Here is a 15,126-nt window from a genome sequence, read left to right on the forward strand (position 1 = left end):
TGTTTGCCTTTCCTTCACTGTATCCTCAACAGTGACAACGGGAATGCAGCAGTCATCCACAGCGTGGACATGTTACCAAAGCTGCTATTTGAGTTGTGTGACCCTGCTGTGACCATTCAGAAGGTTGTGATTATTTCTCGTGTCATCACATCTCTCCTTAAGGTTTACTTGACCGCCACTGACATAAGCAGGTATAGACAGGGAACGCACTGTCAACAACAACTGTCCTTTTGTTACATTTTTAAAAAAGTATGTTATCTCATTATGGTTGGTAAGGGCTCATACTTTCTCTGGATTCCTTTTATTTGATTAGACTTGGGCTTTTCCTGGTCTACACTCTTCCTCCTTCCAGTAATGCACCTGAAAGCGGTGAAATATCTGATGTTTCACAAGATGTGCCAGGTACAGCACAAAAAACCAAAACCGTATCTCATAGTGTGTCATGTTTAACTCAAGTTGTTACTTGTACTGAGCCAGGCCTGTCTCCCCTGTGCTGCAGCTCAGAGTACCGGCCCAGCCAGCCTCATCTGGATCCGCAACCAGATGCTGCTTTTGCTTTGCGAAATCCTTGAGCCAGACAACTTTTTAAACAAAGAGTGAGTCTGTTACCTTTTAGCTATCCAAATTCTGAGCATAAAGAATTTATCCATTTTCTTGCTTAACCTTGAAAATTTTTTTTCCCCCTGCTAGTCAACAGAAGGTCGTATTTGATGCCTTGGGCAGTGATTGGTTCCTGTTCTTCCTTCAGCCACACCTTCATCCTTCCACATTTAAACTGGGTCTCATTCTCCTCACACACTTTCTGTCAAGTCCAAGCCAGCAGAGAAGCTTCAGAGAGGGAGTTCTTCCAGGAACACTCATTGGGGGCATGGAAGAACCCTTTGCTGTCATGGGTACATAAAGTTTAACATTATATTTACTTGTTTAATTAGAAGTTTGATTGCTTTTAAGTACTAATACAACCACACTAAACAGCAGTTTTTATAGAGAACGTTACTTATTAATTTTACACATATAAGTATTTCACCTAAAACCAACTAATATCAGTAATTTTTTGCCATGCTGCCAGACAATCTTCAAGCCAATTCTTGGTCTCACGAGTGCGTCAGTACCACGTGTTCTGGTTTTGATGTACTGCGGGAGTTGCTGATCAAACAGTCTCATCTACCTCACGTGTATGAAGCTCTGGCTGCTCTGCTCCAGGGGAAGAAGACCAGTCACACTGCAAAGGGAAATGTGGGTAATTTGTTGTTTATTTATTTTTAAATGTAGTAATCTGTCTTGGTCATAATTTATGATATACTGTAGGTTTGTTTGGATGATATCCTGCAGCCACTTATTGACAACCAAGTGGAGACTCCTGCCCAGCCCCTCTGTGTTGAAGCTGGTTTAATAATGGTGGAATTGGTCAAAGTTGTTGTCACTCAGGTAATATAAATAAGCATAGCACTTCAGTTTTTCACCAGAAATGGATCATGTTTAATAACTTTGCTTTTGTTCTTACAGCCCTTTTCGCCATCGAAGTGCAAGTCAGTCACTGATACATCATGGGAGTCACAGCTTCCAGCAAGCGTGATGCAGTTTCTTTGTCTCATTCATAACCTCCGGCCAAGAGACCCACTGTGGGCATCACCCACATTCCTGCACGCGCTCGCTGGCGTTGTTTTCCCTCTGGATATTTCAGAGGTCTGTGTGGTGTTCTAGTTCCACAAAATTCTTTAGCAGTTCTCCTCTCTCTGGTCTTATTCACTCATTTTCTCATGTCTTTCAGGGGGCCAGGAAGTGCAACATAGTGAGTGAAGGCGAGGATACAGTCAAGAGTCATCAAACCCAGAAACCAGTCCTTGATTTCATCCGTATTCTTCTTATGGACAGTCTTCTCAATGTGTCTGCCAACACCAACGCTCATCCTTTTGTTCTGCTACTGGAGGTGAATTTACATGAGTACAAGTTATTGTGTAATGTTTCGGCATAAAATATATCAAACATAGACAACATGTCCTTATCACAAACAAAAATATATTTCCATTGAAGAGGCCTCTTTATTTTACACTAATACTGTAAAACTCTCATTTGTCCAGAAGGTGCCACTCTATACTCAGTTACTAAAACAAGCATAGTCAAGCTATTCTCAATTAAATTATTCACCACTAGGAGGGCAAAGCACAAAGAGGGCAAGCAGTGCAGAGTTCTACACGTTTTCAGCTAGACACTGCAAGTGCAGATGCTGATGGCAACAAACATCAAATTAAAAGAGAAAACTTTTACCTATCAACATGTTGTCTCATTAATTTCTAACCACTTAACTACTTAAATGTTGCAGTTTTCCCCTGATGGTGCATCATTTGAACAGAGCCAGAGTTTTCAGAGTGAGTTGCTGGAGCTGGTCATAAATATCATCTACATGCTCAGCGATGAGGAAGACAACAACACTCATCTGAGTTCACAAGGTAGAATTACAATCCATGCTTTATACGAATACTTGAATTCTGTACACAAAAGTGTGTTTACTTTTTTTATTTTAATTTCCCAGACTCCAGTAGCGAGAGGCCTGAAGGACGGATTGTTACACTGATGGAGAATGTGGTGCTTTTCAGTCAGACTTTGCTATTGAAACTTTACATCGGAACTTATTTGGCAGACTGTGAGATTTTGCTCAACTTCCTCGCAGATCAGATTGTGGTGGTGAGACAAATGCACATACACAAACATGCATGTAATGGTATGTGAATGTTTCCTCTAAAAAGTGTACATATTAAATTAACAAAACTTGCAAAGCTGCTCTATAAATTGTTAATTTGGAGACAATTTTATAATCAGTGGGAACTTTAAATTATGATGGTGCAACATCTGCCCACAGTGCGCAAATGACTCATTTTGTTTCGGTTTTATTTTAACTGATGATAAATGCACTGCTGTATTCTTCTAGGCTCTAGAGAAAGGCCAAAGTCAAAAAGAGAAGATTGTGTCTGACCTCTACTCATGCACCAATAAAGTCCTCCTTTACTTCTTGTCTCAACCGCGACATTCCCAAGAAGAAAAGGAAGTGGTCATCAAGGCATTGCAGACCTTAATGGAACGCTGGGATGTTGTAATGGCAACTTACAATGGAAATGCCAACTTTGTTACTTGCCTTCTTCACTGTTTGTTACTGATACGTTCTGGCAGGTAACAGAAAAACAAAACCCACACACAAGTGCGCACACAGTGAAACCTGATTCACTGGTAATTCACACTCTCACATTTTTGTAGCTATCCTGAAGGTTTTGGGTGTGTGGCACAAAAACGGAGCAGAAGTTCATCCAGCCTGTCTCTTGCCAAAACTAAGCAATCCAGATCCCTCAGCAATGGAGGAGATGGTTTGACAGGTATATGAATTTTCCTTTACTTTTACCACTTTAGTCTGACATTTTGTCAATTTTAAGTCCACCAGGTCACTCAGAACAATTTGGTGCTTGTGTGTTCCAGATGAGAGCCAGCTAGTGTCCTTAGTGGAGGCCTGCTGGTCAAAGGTCATATTGGAGAGGCAACGCATGCTTGAAGAAACCTATAAGATAGAGATCTCAGCGAGCCACAAAGTGCAGACAGAGCCTGTCAGCATGACTGACATTAGTCCTCTTTGGGAGGAGATGGCACGCAAAGCCTGGCTTCTACACACAGGTTAGTTCCTGCCATGGGAGGTAATGCCTGACCATTAGTGCCATGATACTGACATCTAAACCCTGACTTTCTTTCAGAGTATCAGAATAAGAAAGTGGCCAGCAGCTCTCAGAAGAAGTTTGACATCAGCAGTGCTCTTCGCTCAGCTTTGAGAAAATCAGTTCCAGAGTCAGTAACTGTAGAGGTAATTGTGCACTTACGTTGTCTCAGTATTTGGTTCTTCTGCACAGAGCAGGCCCAAGCTCTGTGACTGTTGCCCCCTGTGAGGATTGTGGGGTTGTTACCTTTCCCATGTGTCTCTGCATCCTAGAGCTCTGTGCCAAACACTCATCCCAAAGTCACCACTATCCTTGTGCTGTGGGCCATCCAGCCCTGTGGGGGTGTTTGATTATTTCTTTAAATAGATTTGGATTATCACAGCTGATTGCCCCTGAGTGGGCATTGTAATTGATATCTGTTAGGCCAATCCATGGGAACACTCACTACAACACACTGTTTGCAGCTGAAGGTTAAAGACGCGTTTATTGTTGTTTTTTTCCCCCCGAAAAACACGTGGCCCACATCATTAGTTCCCCCACAACGCTTAAGACGTCGAGCCATCTGGAGCAGGGAGCAGGGACATATTACTCAGGCACACAGGCATGAAATTACCGCGTCTGTGTGTCTGTCTCACACCCTTAAAGTGTGTGTGTTCTTGCGCACGTCTCTTGCCCACAGAAATCGGGTTGGCAATTATAGTGGTACCAATCTGATGAAAACATTATTCATTTGATGTTATTCTTTATCATATCAGTCTTTGACAGGCTATCAGAGAGGGTGATGAATTGTTTTTCCATCTGAGATGCAGGAAAGAAGAGGGAGGAGAATTTTTTTTTTTTTTTTTCCCTCTCTGCAGTGAGTTGCACCACTTTGCTCAAAATAGGTTGCAGCATGCACTGAGTGCTCAGGAAAAAAAATGGAATCATCAGCTACGGTCAGCCAGTCAGCTCCTTTTTTTTTTTTTTTTTTTTCCCCCATCCTTCCTCATGAAGAAACAAGTGAGTCATTAATTAATTTCTGGATCATCAACTTATGACCTTTGTTTGGCATGTGACGAGCTTATGGGGAGTCTCTTTTCAGACACAGGATCCATGGTTGCATAGAGCACTGAGCATAGTTTCTTGGGCTCAGAAATGTACATTTGTTGAACAAAAAAGAGTTTTAAAGCCCACTGTAGGTAATGAATGAGAATATAGAGACTGATAGGCAGACTGTGTCCTCAGTCAAGCTTCAGTGCAATCCTTCCAGAGATTTATTTCATCACCGAATGCAGTTTCCATAATCATATCTGTGTCCTCATATTAGAAAGATAATTAACAGCACTAATGATCACGTTAAGTTCATTACACATTCACTGCCAGCCCAGAATGAAGTTGACATTATGTTGCCTTATCATCAAAGGTGGCGTATTGTTGGGAAGTCATTAAAATGGAAATGAGTGTGATGTTCTGATGTTAATTGCAGAGGGAAGAGATGAGTTATGTATTTAATGCAGCATTTAAAAAGCCAATGAGGTTCCTATCTGCTAAATGGGGTAATTAATGCTATATATTACTTATGTTTGTCAAAATGAAGGAATGAAATTAGGAGATGATGACGCCGACTTGCTGTTTATCTGTCACAACATGGCTCTAGCTTGCAAACTTCATTATTACACTCTTTTCTGTCTGTAATATTTCTATAATCTCCCCTCAGATTACCCCTTTATTTCTTTTTCCCTACAACTTCTCATTTGAATAGGCAGTCAGTCATTTAGAGAAACACTTTTCATTCTCTGGCGAGCTTGTCAAAGTTTGGAACATTTTTGGGTTTCACTTTTATTCTCTCCCCCCCCCCCCCCGAATTCTTTTTCCTTTTTCCTGCATCTCTTGTAATGCAGAACTAGTTGTTTTTCCTTTTATTCTACTTGAAATCAATTATTCTGTTCGTGGGTTTATAGTTCACAAAATAGAATTAGTATCTGTAAATAAGACTCTATATAAAGACTTACCGCATTTTCATTCAGTCAATTAAACGGCTTTCCTGGGTCAGCTGTGAGGATGGACACATGTTGTTTCACTAGTCTCTCAGCGAGCACTGCTGTGATGATGGGCTTAATGAAGCAGTTAACAGTCAGAATATGATCCCAGTGTGTCTGCTGAACATGAGCATCCTGCAGTGTCAACACGGCTTTGTTTTATTTTTTTCCCTCATTTTTCATTTCTATCCTCTTTTAATCGACGCATAAACTCTGACTCGCACAATATAAAAGCATAGACACACACTTACCTTGCCCTTTACGGTGGTGTGGCTCAGCAATATTAATGTTTATGTTAATTAGATAATACCAACAAATGATTACATTTCCAGACAGGGTTATTGTAAGACTGTAGCCACTAGCTTATTTTGCCCAGTGAATGCAATTTAGAGCAGATGTAATTGTATGAATGCATTGTAATTGCATGAAGAAACAACAATACTATTATGCATATACAATTTATGTGAACATGATGTGTACTGTGTGTGTTTGTACGATATGAGCTGGGGGAAGAGTGATTGTGCTGCCCCTCTTTTCATTTGCACCCATCAGGTTACTCTTGTTGCTTTGCAGGAGTTTTTGTCCAACATGGAATCGCATCGACAGAGAGGCTACAAAGTGTTGGAAAAAATGAGGGCAAACCACTTACAGGTTTGATGGAAATTTTTAACATGAATACGCTGCAGTGTATTTTATTACAAATTTAAAAGCGGGTCTAATGCTGTTTACCTCTGTGGCTCTTCACCCCCCACTATTCTGCTTCGTTTCGCAGGTACGTGCCTCTGAGTGGGAGCATTTGAGCTTCACGTGGCTGAAACTGGAGGCCGAGCTGCTGAGGGAAAGAGCCGTTTTCGGACCTGGCCCAGGAGTGCTGTTGAGCCAAGATTGGGTGCAAGACGCTGCTGAAGGACGCAATCGAACGAGATCACGTATTCGCAGAAAGACTCTGAGACAGTCCAAACGGGTATAACACTTTTGTGTGAAACACATTTGATGTTCAGATAGTGCACAGTCTAACCTGTTACAATGTCATATGTTTTTACAACAGGCGCTAGGAATGCTGGGTATAAGGCCCGACATGTCCGAAGTTGGCAAAAACAGATCAGAAAGTGACGCGGGTAAAGATGATACCTGATTGTTTAATTTATTTTTTTGTATTGACTCATTATGCTCAGTGGGGAAATGTATTTTCATTCTAACAGAGCCTAAGCTCTTGTGTGAAGTTGCTGCTGAGGTTAAAGACGAGGAAGAGGATGGAGGACATTTATGTGATCGACTGACTTTTTTCCCTGCACTGAAAGACACACCTGTTATCACCGAGGATCTACCCGACCATTTAGCTCCTGTGCCCTGCTCCCTCACGCAAGACTGCCCGGACATACGTGTCATCCTGCAGGAGCTGCTCCCAGGAGAGGAGGTACTTTGGGTTGGAGTGTGTGTTGGTATGCTGGGCTGCAAACATGGTCCTAAAAAGAAGCACAACTGCTTCCCACCCTACTAATATTCACAATCATAATTATCTGATGTAGACTAAGGGATTCCAATTGCCCAGTGCTGCTATCAGAATTTCATCTTTCCTCATTAGTATAATGTTTTAATGTTGAGGCCCAGCACAGCTCTTCTCATTCTTACAGTGAGTTAGAAACCAGTGCACATGTTGACAGGGACTCTCATCGCTCCGGCAACCAGCCGCGGCTTTTAATGTTTCTGACAGAAGTATTAATAAAAACAGTAGGAGGTGATGCAAGCTGTCTTACATCCGCTTAGTAAGTGTGTGATGTGTGCAAGTGTGTCCTGTTGTCTTGCAGTGGTTGAGTGCATGAGTCCTGCTGAGCTTCCTGTCAAATGAACACAGTCATTAGCTCTGAAAAATGCACACACATGCACAGACTTAACACACACACATGCAGTAACACACAAAGGGAGACCCACTCATAATTAGCTTGCCAGCGCCAATAGTGTGATTATGATAATAATGTGTGTGGGGAGAAATCAATGGTCTGACATTAGGGCTCTTAGTCAATAAAAGTCCTCCTTTTCTCTCCTTCTTCCCATCATCAGCTAAATCGCTCTCAGACTGATAATGCGTATCTGTCCAGCGCACAGTAAGGAGATAAGGAAACAAGTTTATTGTTATGTATTTAATCTTTGATAACAATAAATTTAACTATTTTTTTCTGAAATATAGTCATTGTTGGAGACAGTAGGCTGGGTGCCAGTTTGCTTTCACTGTTGGAAACTGCTTCACAATCTGAACATGATATAACTCAGTGCAAGATTTCTCTACCATGTCGCTAAGACTCACTCACCTTGACTCTTCTTAAACACTTAAGTGATATTATTCATAGCATATCCCTGCGTGTGCATTCAGACAAGAGGTTCTGATCACTTATCAGGTTTTCTATTGTGTGTGTGGCAGTGATTAATTCTCCTAATAATGGCCAGGCAGGGCCTTCTCCTCCACGTGTGTGTGTGTGTGTGTGTGTGTGTGTGTGTGTGTGTGTCTGGGGGTAAGGAGTCTGATTTGATTAGTATAAATTGTGAGGAGCCTGCGGGTGTGTAAGGGCCCCATATGGTTTTTGGGCGCTATGTCTCAGAGGGCCTGCAGAGGGGCCAACACATGGAGACAGCCAGGTGCATGCACTCGTGGTGAAATGAGGGGAGACAATAGAATTATCCACGCATTATCACAATGCAGTTAGCATTAGCTACAACCAGTACTGAAAGCAGCATGTGGGTTCACTTTGGCACTGGATGGAACACACACTGCTGGAAAAAAGGGGGCCGGGCCTGCTAAACCCCATCAATCAGTTCAGATAATGAAGTGTTCAACTGTGTCTTTTTAATAATGATTAAAATATGTGATTAAAATGATCAATCAAATAAGGCCTGAAGTGCCTGTGTTGCTGCCATGTCATGTCCTTAGAGATTGAGCGAGATGGGCGCTGATGTGGATTGTGCTCCTCACATGGGGTTTAATGTATATCTCCTACTCTATGCTCAATGAAATTCAGTTTGAAAGGATTTTACTGGCATGAAAGTTCAAAAGAACAAGTTAATTTCATTTTTATTTCATTTTTATTTATTTAAATGGGACAGTGCAATTTAACATAGTCAAAGTACAAAACATGACACTGATGTAACGCACATACGTTTATAGCTGTTGCTAATTTTCAACAATTGTCCCTTGTTGGGCTTACAATCACAATACATACATTGTAAAGTACTTTACACAATAACAGCAGTATGAACATTAATGCAAGAACTCTTTCTCTCTTGCTGTAGGTAATCTCTAAGATATGTGTTGTGATGGTGAGCGGCCTCAGAATCACAGAGGGTTTGCTGCTGTTTGGGCAGGAGAGCCTGCTCTTGTGTGAGGGATTCACCCTCAGCCCTGCTGGAGATGTTTGTTGCAGGAAGCACCACCCCAGCAGGTATAACTGTGCATGTTTACAGTTCTGCACACCATGGATCTTCACTTGTCGGTCATTCATCATCCTGTGTGTCTCTTTCTGCCAGTGTGAGGGATTCCTTTATTTCTACCATGCTAAATAAAGACCTGCCAGCAGCCAGTTGCAAATGCTGGCTGTATGAAGATATCAAGGAGGCACGCTTCATGCGTTTCCTTTTAGAGGTCAGACACCCATACACCTACAGATATCAATCACATTTGATCTTAAACTTCCTCTTCTTACACACATTTTATTTGCTCTTATCTTTGTGGAAAAGCGAATCTGATAGAATTTCTGTTTAAAGTGGGGGAAAATATGCACTTTAAAAAGGCTACTGTCCCTCTCTCTGTAACTGTAAGGATGATGCTATTGAGATCTTCATGAAAAACGGTCACTCAGCCTTCCTGGTATTCCTGAATAAAGACCATGTCTCTGCTTATAAAAGGTAACATATTTATATATACTGGATAATAAGAAAGATTTATTTTCAGCATTCTGATCTTTGTCTTTGGTCTTTTTCTCCCTACAGGTTGAGCAGAGTAGTGCCAGCCTTAAAGGGCAGAGGAGTTGCTGAGGTCATTGCTAATGCCAAGTAAGTGTCATGCGTTTCTTAGAACCACCCATAGGCAATATTTCAACAAATTTCTTTTTAATCATCAGTAGAAACATTAAGCTTACAAAAAATAGTCACAGCTTGATATAATGCACACGCCTATTAAATGCTGTGTGACTGACCTATCATTCCATCCTTTCCTGCTGTTTTGTTTTTTGATAAGTTGACATCAGGAGACCTGCTGGTCATTTGACTTGCACACATTCAAGCTTTTCTCGTAGTCTCCACAAATCCTGATTGACTGTAGCCACTGAGTTTGGTGCCACCAGGCCAGGAAATGCGCTTTTCTTTTTCTTTTCAGACATGCAACTATCTACTCCTTCTGCTTCCCTTCCCCTTCTCCCTTCCGCACCTCCTTTAATAAGCTTTTCCCTCTCTGCTTTACACCTTTTAAGGCAGGTCCTACACAAGCTGCTCTCATGGACCAGATACACATCCTCCTTATGCTCTGACTTTCCCTTCAGTAATGTCTCATCTTTCCTTTGATGGTATGATAGAGGATTTCGTTTCACATTCACCTTGGTGAGGTTGCGTAGGCCTTGCAGAAATTGTGGTAACTTTTTAAAGAGATTATCAAACAGGCCCAATTCTTGAAGATTTTCCAAGGCCACCAAAGTGAGAGGCAGGTCATCAAGCTGATTCATTCCTAGATTGAGACTCTTCAGATTAGTCAGGGAGCCCAGGGTGGAGGGTAAACCTGAAAAGGTTAAGCAGTTGTTGGAGAGGTTTAGGTGTGTAAGTCTCCTATGGTTGCCAATGGACTCGGGCACAGACACTAGCTTGTTACTGTGTAGATCCAGCCATCTGAGTGATGACAAGTCCCCAAAGTTTTCTGGGAGTTTTTCTATGAGGTTGCGGCTCAAGTCCAACTCGTCCACAAAGGTTATCTTGAAGAGGCACTTTGGGAATATGGTTATTCCCATGTTGCTGAGAACGAGTCTACGCCGTCCATCTGGGGTCGTGCGTATAGCCTTCTTTGCAGTTTTGAGGGTCACCTTTGTCCCTTTTGCTTCCTTTCTCTTGGGCATGGTACTGCAATGCACAGAGAATTACTGAACAAGTCGGTTTAAAATTTCAACTTGGCCTCCCTTTTGAGATTATTTCACCAAGAGACCAATTTACAATAATTTATCTAATCTACACCACCACACAGTACTCTAGCAAACAAAAGGGTTGTGAGTTTATGCGTAAAGATGTGAGCGTGTGTGTGCGTTGTGTGAGGCTGATGTGATTTATTCAAATACACGGGCTTATGTAGGCCTCGGGCGGTGGGGAAAGCATGCTCTCTGAGGAATGAGAGCTCGAACAGCGTGTGTGTCTCCATGAGTGTGCATGTATCGCAGTGTTGTGACTGCACTAGTGCGTGCTCACCCAGTGTTGCCCATGGGGGTATTTAAGAGCATGACTCTCTAATTAAGGCTAATGCTGGGGAACAATAGGAGAGAGGCGACACTGGGTAATACAGCAAAAACAAATGAGTGCTGATGCTCCCTCACCATTCAGTGGATTGCGTTGCTTGGCTCTTCTCAGGCAAGAAAAGTGTGTGCGTGTGACATATTGCCATGCAGGTGTGTTGACAGACATGGGGGTGTGTGTGTGTGTGTGTGTGTGTGTGTGCAAAGAATCAAATCAGGACTTTGATAAATGATAGTTGGTGAGTGTTGGGAGTGTAATGAGGGCTTCGCTCTTCTCCCCTCCCTGTCTAAAAGAGCAAGGTGTGTGTCTGTTTGTGTCTGTGTTACACCCCAAGGCCCTCTCTCGCCTCATTCATCATCCTCAGGATGAGAGAGGTTATCCACTGGTGCTTGTTCCCATTATAACTCCTATAGAAAACTATTGGATGAAATTATTGCCTGCAATTAGATAACACGTACTGAGCCAAATGCAATGATTGATTTAGTGCAGTTTTACAAAATATTTGGTCAGGAGTTATTGGCGTTCGAAACGGACACACTTTAAGAGGCTCTTGATCATTTGAACTCATTTCCCACGTGCATCCTTATTTCATCTTTGAGTTTCTGTCTGTACTGTACTTTTAAGACTTTCATCCGCAGTTTGTTTTAGGTGCAATATGCCTTTAATTGCCAAGCCAAATGAAAGGACGGACAACAAGAAGCAACTAATCCTTACAGTACTTACAATTTAACAACAAAAAAAGCATGGCAGTACATCATATTGATCATAGGTCTCACTTGTAAATGAGACATTGAGTCTCAATGGGGCCACCTGTATAAATAAAGGTATTCGTCTAACAGTTTACAGTTTATAATTTTAAGGGTGTATAATGTCAAAACATAAATAACGTATACATACCATGCTAATGCTAACATATAATTCTAGTTGTCTGACTTTTATTGAAATGTTTTAAGTATAACAACTTTAACTAAAATAGTGTTTTCTGTGTTAGTGTTAGTCTAAGTTTGTTGTTGTTGTCTTGCTTCATGATCATCACTTGTTTCTGACCTGTGTGGCTATATAAGATTTCTCTTTTAAGTTCTAAATTTAGACAACAGTAGGTTATTTGTAAGGATAGCTTTAGAGCTTGGACTTGTACCACTTATTATCAAAATGGATGAAGGCAGGCACTTACCATATTTTTCCCTTTGGATTGTTGTTAATCAAGTGAAGAGCATTCCTTAAGCTTCTGTGAACTGGTTGCTCATCTCACAGTCTCTCACTTCTGTGCAAAAAACAAAACACGTTTTATTGAGATGCAACACCTTCAAAGTACATTTACAATGATCAGTACAATTTGGTTGGTATGTGAAAGTTTTTGTGATTAAATGACAAGGAAAGACCATTCTTCTATATCAAAATTTTCCTTGCCTTCCTGATCTGAACGGGGATAGTTGAGGTTCTTCTTGTTTTATAACGTTACTTAGCAACTGGGCTGCTTGGCGCCTGGACTTTATTGCCCTGTTACTAGTCCACAGAGGAAGAGAGGAGATTTCAGGAGCAGTTGATCACTTTCCTTATTTAGATTAAGCACATTTAGGCAGGAGTATAATACTGAATAAAATGTTTAGTCACACTGTTATTAAGTATCTATTTTCTCAAGCCAGTCACACACTTTCTTGTAATTAGAGATAAGCAAACTGGTTTAGTTTCTTAACAAGCAGCTTTTATTGTAGTGCCTGAAGAAATGGGGCAAATTCAGCATGTCTGTTCAAACATCAGTATCACCTGATATGGATCTGTCTGGAAATAAGCTGACATTTAGCAGTGAACAGCTAAAAGACTTTAAACAGTTGTTACTTTTTGTGACTTTTCTGTTTCCTTCTCGCAAAGAGTGGAATCAGAACCTAAACAGGACAAATTGACCTGTCAGCATTGATATTTCCCAGTCAGTTATAAAAAATAACTATACAACAATACAATACCTAAATAAAGTAAAAACAGCTGACACCAAGTTAGATATTAACCGTTGTTTCTCATTGCTGGGAAACAGGAATTTCACAAGATGATGGTGCCCCTGTTGTCCAAGTAATCATCAACTTCCGTTAGGGAAAAATGGTGCCACATGTCAAAACATGCCCTTCAAGTCATCAAATCTTCTTTCAAACATTCCAGTTTGCTGAAGTAGCTCCAAGTCAAAGAACCTAGTCTTAATTACCTCGTTTCCTCATCATGTGCTATATCCTTCACATGTCTGCTCACTATTTATGCTACATACTGTAGCTCACATCAGCCCCTTAACTGCTCCTGCAGCTGTGTACACACACTCTGTTTTCCAAGTTTGCTCGCTCACCTCAGCTACGCTGCTGTTGCTGAACTCTGCTGTGCATACATTTAAACTGTGGTTGCTAGGCAACAAAGCAAGCAGGAAAACTTTGTGTTGATAGGCACTGCTCAGTGATCAGCTTCTGTTGCTAATTCAAAGTATTTTCTCTTGTTGTGCTTTAGAAAGACTCCTGTGGTTGAAAAGACGGCCCTTGTTAAATGGCAGGTAATGCATGTTACGAAGTTGTTTGTGCTCACAGATTGTTTTGGGAAGACATCCATTGCCAATGTTGAAGGAGCAGCCAACAAAGTTGAATAAATGGCATTGATGTAATCCACTTTATTCTGAATTGACTTGTTTCTAAGTTGTTGTTTTTTCTTGTCTGTCCTTTAGAAGGGGGAGATAAGTAACTTTGAGTACTTGATGCATTTGAATACGATCGCTGGGAGGACATACAATGACTTGATGCAGTATCCGGTTTTCCCCTGGATCATTGCTGACTACAAGTCAGAGGTAAACCTTACACATGACGTCTCTGTCTTAAATATTGTCTCAAACTGTGGTTTTTCAAGGGTCCACAACCAGAAGCTAACGGGTCTGCAAAAGATTTGCTCTAAATTGTAACAATTTACTCTATCAATCAAAAGTGCATCAATGAAGATGGGGATTGTTAATTCTAATTTTAAAAAAGCATTTTGTGTCCATTTTTATCCTTCCCTGCTGTAACTGCAACATGTCACATCAGGTGTCACTCATTTCTCTCAGGGTGAAACAAATCCTTCCTGCTGCTCTGTAGCTTGGCTTAGCAAGCTATCCGGTGAGCCTGGAGAAATTTCAGTCGGCCCAAGTAATACCAAGTCCAGCTAAATTGGTCCAATAAATGTAACGAGATCCTTTGAGGGAGGTGGGGACAAAGATGTGTCAAATGTATGATTTATCTGTGTCCTTCACAGATTCTTGATTTGTCAAATCCTGCAACGTTCCGGGATTTGTCCAAGCCGATGGGAGCTCAAACAGAGAAAAGGAAACGGATGTTTATCCAGAGATACGAAGAAGTTGAAGGCAAAGAGAGTGAAGGTATCCATTTGGCTCAATTTTATTTACTTGTACTGCTTTATTCATGTCACTGTTAGTATCTTTAAAGTGATTTTCTCTAACAGACCTGACAGCACAATGCCACTACTGTACCCACTACTCCTCGGCCATTATTGTGGCATCCTTCCTTGTCAGGATGGAGCCATTTTCGCACACCTTCCAGGCGCTACAGGTGAGTCCAATAACAGAAATTTAACAAAATACTATTTGCATGTAGGAAAAAGTAGACCTTGTTACTGACATGTCTGTAAAAGTGGTTTAGATTAAAGATGATGACACACAAAGTATAAAATTCAAGACTTTTCATTTGGCAGTCACATTTTTGCCAGTTAGGCATCATAACTTCACATTATTATTAAAGTCCAGAATTTGACCAATTGGAGCAACTCTAGCAGCAAAAAGAAATATTAACCATTTTGCAGAGGTTCATGTCATTGCTGTGGAGTGCTGTGGCTCATAAGACTGAAAACATGCAAAATTTGTTGTGGTTGATAAGGTTACAGCATAAATGAGATCATTAAAGAAGTTT

The 15,126-nt window shown here is 41.1% G+C and overlaps 2 protein-coding genes across 2 annotated transcripts in view; one reads left to right on the plus strand and one right to left on the minus strand.

The window, feature by feature from the left end:
* wdfy4 (WDFY family member 4) overlaps nt 1–15,126 on the plus strand; it is a 37,100-nt gene that overhangs the window by 13,965 nt on the left and 8,009 nt on the right. Inside the window, exons 28-53 of the mRNA XM_085369949.1 lie at nt 33–191; nt 314–402; nt 500–596; nt 691–893; nt 1,070–1,236; nt 1,309–1,428; nt 1,507–1,686; nt 1,772–1,930; nt 2,324–2,450; nt 2,534–2,685; nt 2,930–3,168; nt 3,253–3,368; nt 3,469–3,660; nt 3,738–3,844; nt 6,290–6,367; nt 6,489–6,680; nt 6,765–6,834; nt 6,919–7,133; nt 9,002–9,150; nt 9,236–9,350; nt 9,528–9,613; nt 9,698–9,760; nt 13,685–13,727; nt 13,896–14,015; nt 14,456–14,579; nt 14,663–14,769. Coding sequence (XP_085226075.1) covers nt 33–191; nt 314–402; nt 500–596; nt 691–893; nt 1,070–1,236; nt 1,309–1,428; nt 1,507–1,686; nt 1,772–1,930; nt 2,324–2,450; nt 2,534–2,685; nt 2,930–3,168; nt 3,253–3,368; nt 3,469–3,660; nt 3,738–3,844; nt 6,290–6,367; nt 6,489–6,680; nt 6,765–6,834; nt 6,919–7,133; nt 9,002–9,150; nt 9,236–9,350; nt 9,528–9,613; nt 9,698–9,760; nt 13,685–13,727; nt 13,896–14,015; nt 14,456–14,579; nt 14,663–14,769 — 3,469 coding nt within the window. The remainder of the gene's footprint in view (nt 1–32; nt 192–313; nt 403–499; nt 597–690; nt 894–1,069; nt 1,237–1,308; nt 1,429–1,506; nt 1,687–1,771; nt 1,931–2,323; nt 2,451–2,533; nt 2,686–2,929; nt 3,169–3,252; nt 3,369–3,468; nt 3,661–3,737; nt 3,845–6,289; nt 6,368–6,488; nt 6,681–6,764; nt 6,835–6,918; nt 7,134–9,001; nt 9,151–9,235; nt 9,351–9,527; nt 9,614–9,697; nt 9,761–13,684; nt 13,728–13,895; nt 14,016–14,455; nt 14,580–14,662; nt 14,770–15,126) is intronic.
* lrrc18a (leucine rich repeat containing 18a) lies at nt 9,967–10,809 on the minus strand. Its single transcript, XM_085369950.1, has one exon. The coding sequence runs from the start codon at nt 10,807–10,809 to the stop codon at nt 9,967–9,969; it is 843 nt and encodes a 280-aa protein (XP_085226076.1).

Source organism: Diplotaxodon limnothrissa, linkage group LG13 (genome assembly GCF_057381915.1).
Source record: "Diplotaxodon limnothrissa isolate DT_005_m linkage group LG13, D_limnothrissa_male_GT1.1, whole genome shotgun sequence".
NCBI lineage: Eukaryota > Metazoa > Chordata > Actinopteri > Cichliformes > Cichlidae > Diplotaxodon > Diplotaxodon limnothrissa.

Coding starts and splice junctions, on each gene's coding strand:
- lrrc18a (XM_085369950.1), bottom strand. CDS start 10,809: ATGCCCAAGAGAAAGGAAGCAAAAGGGACAAAGGTGACCCTCAAAACT.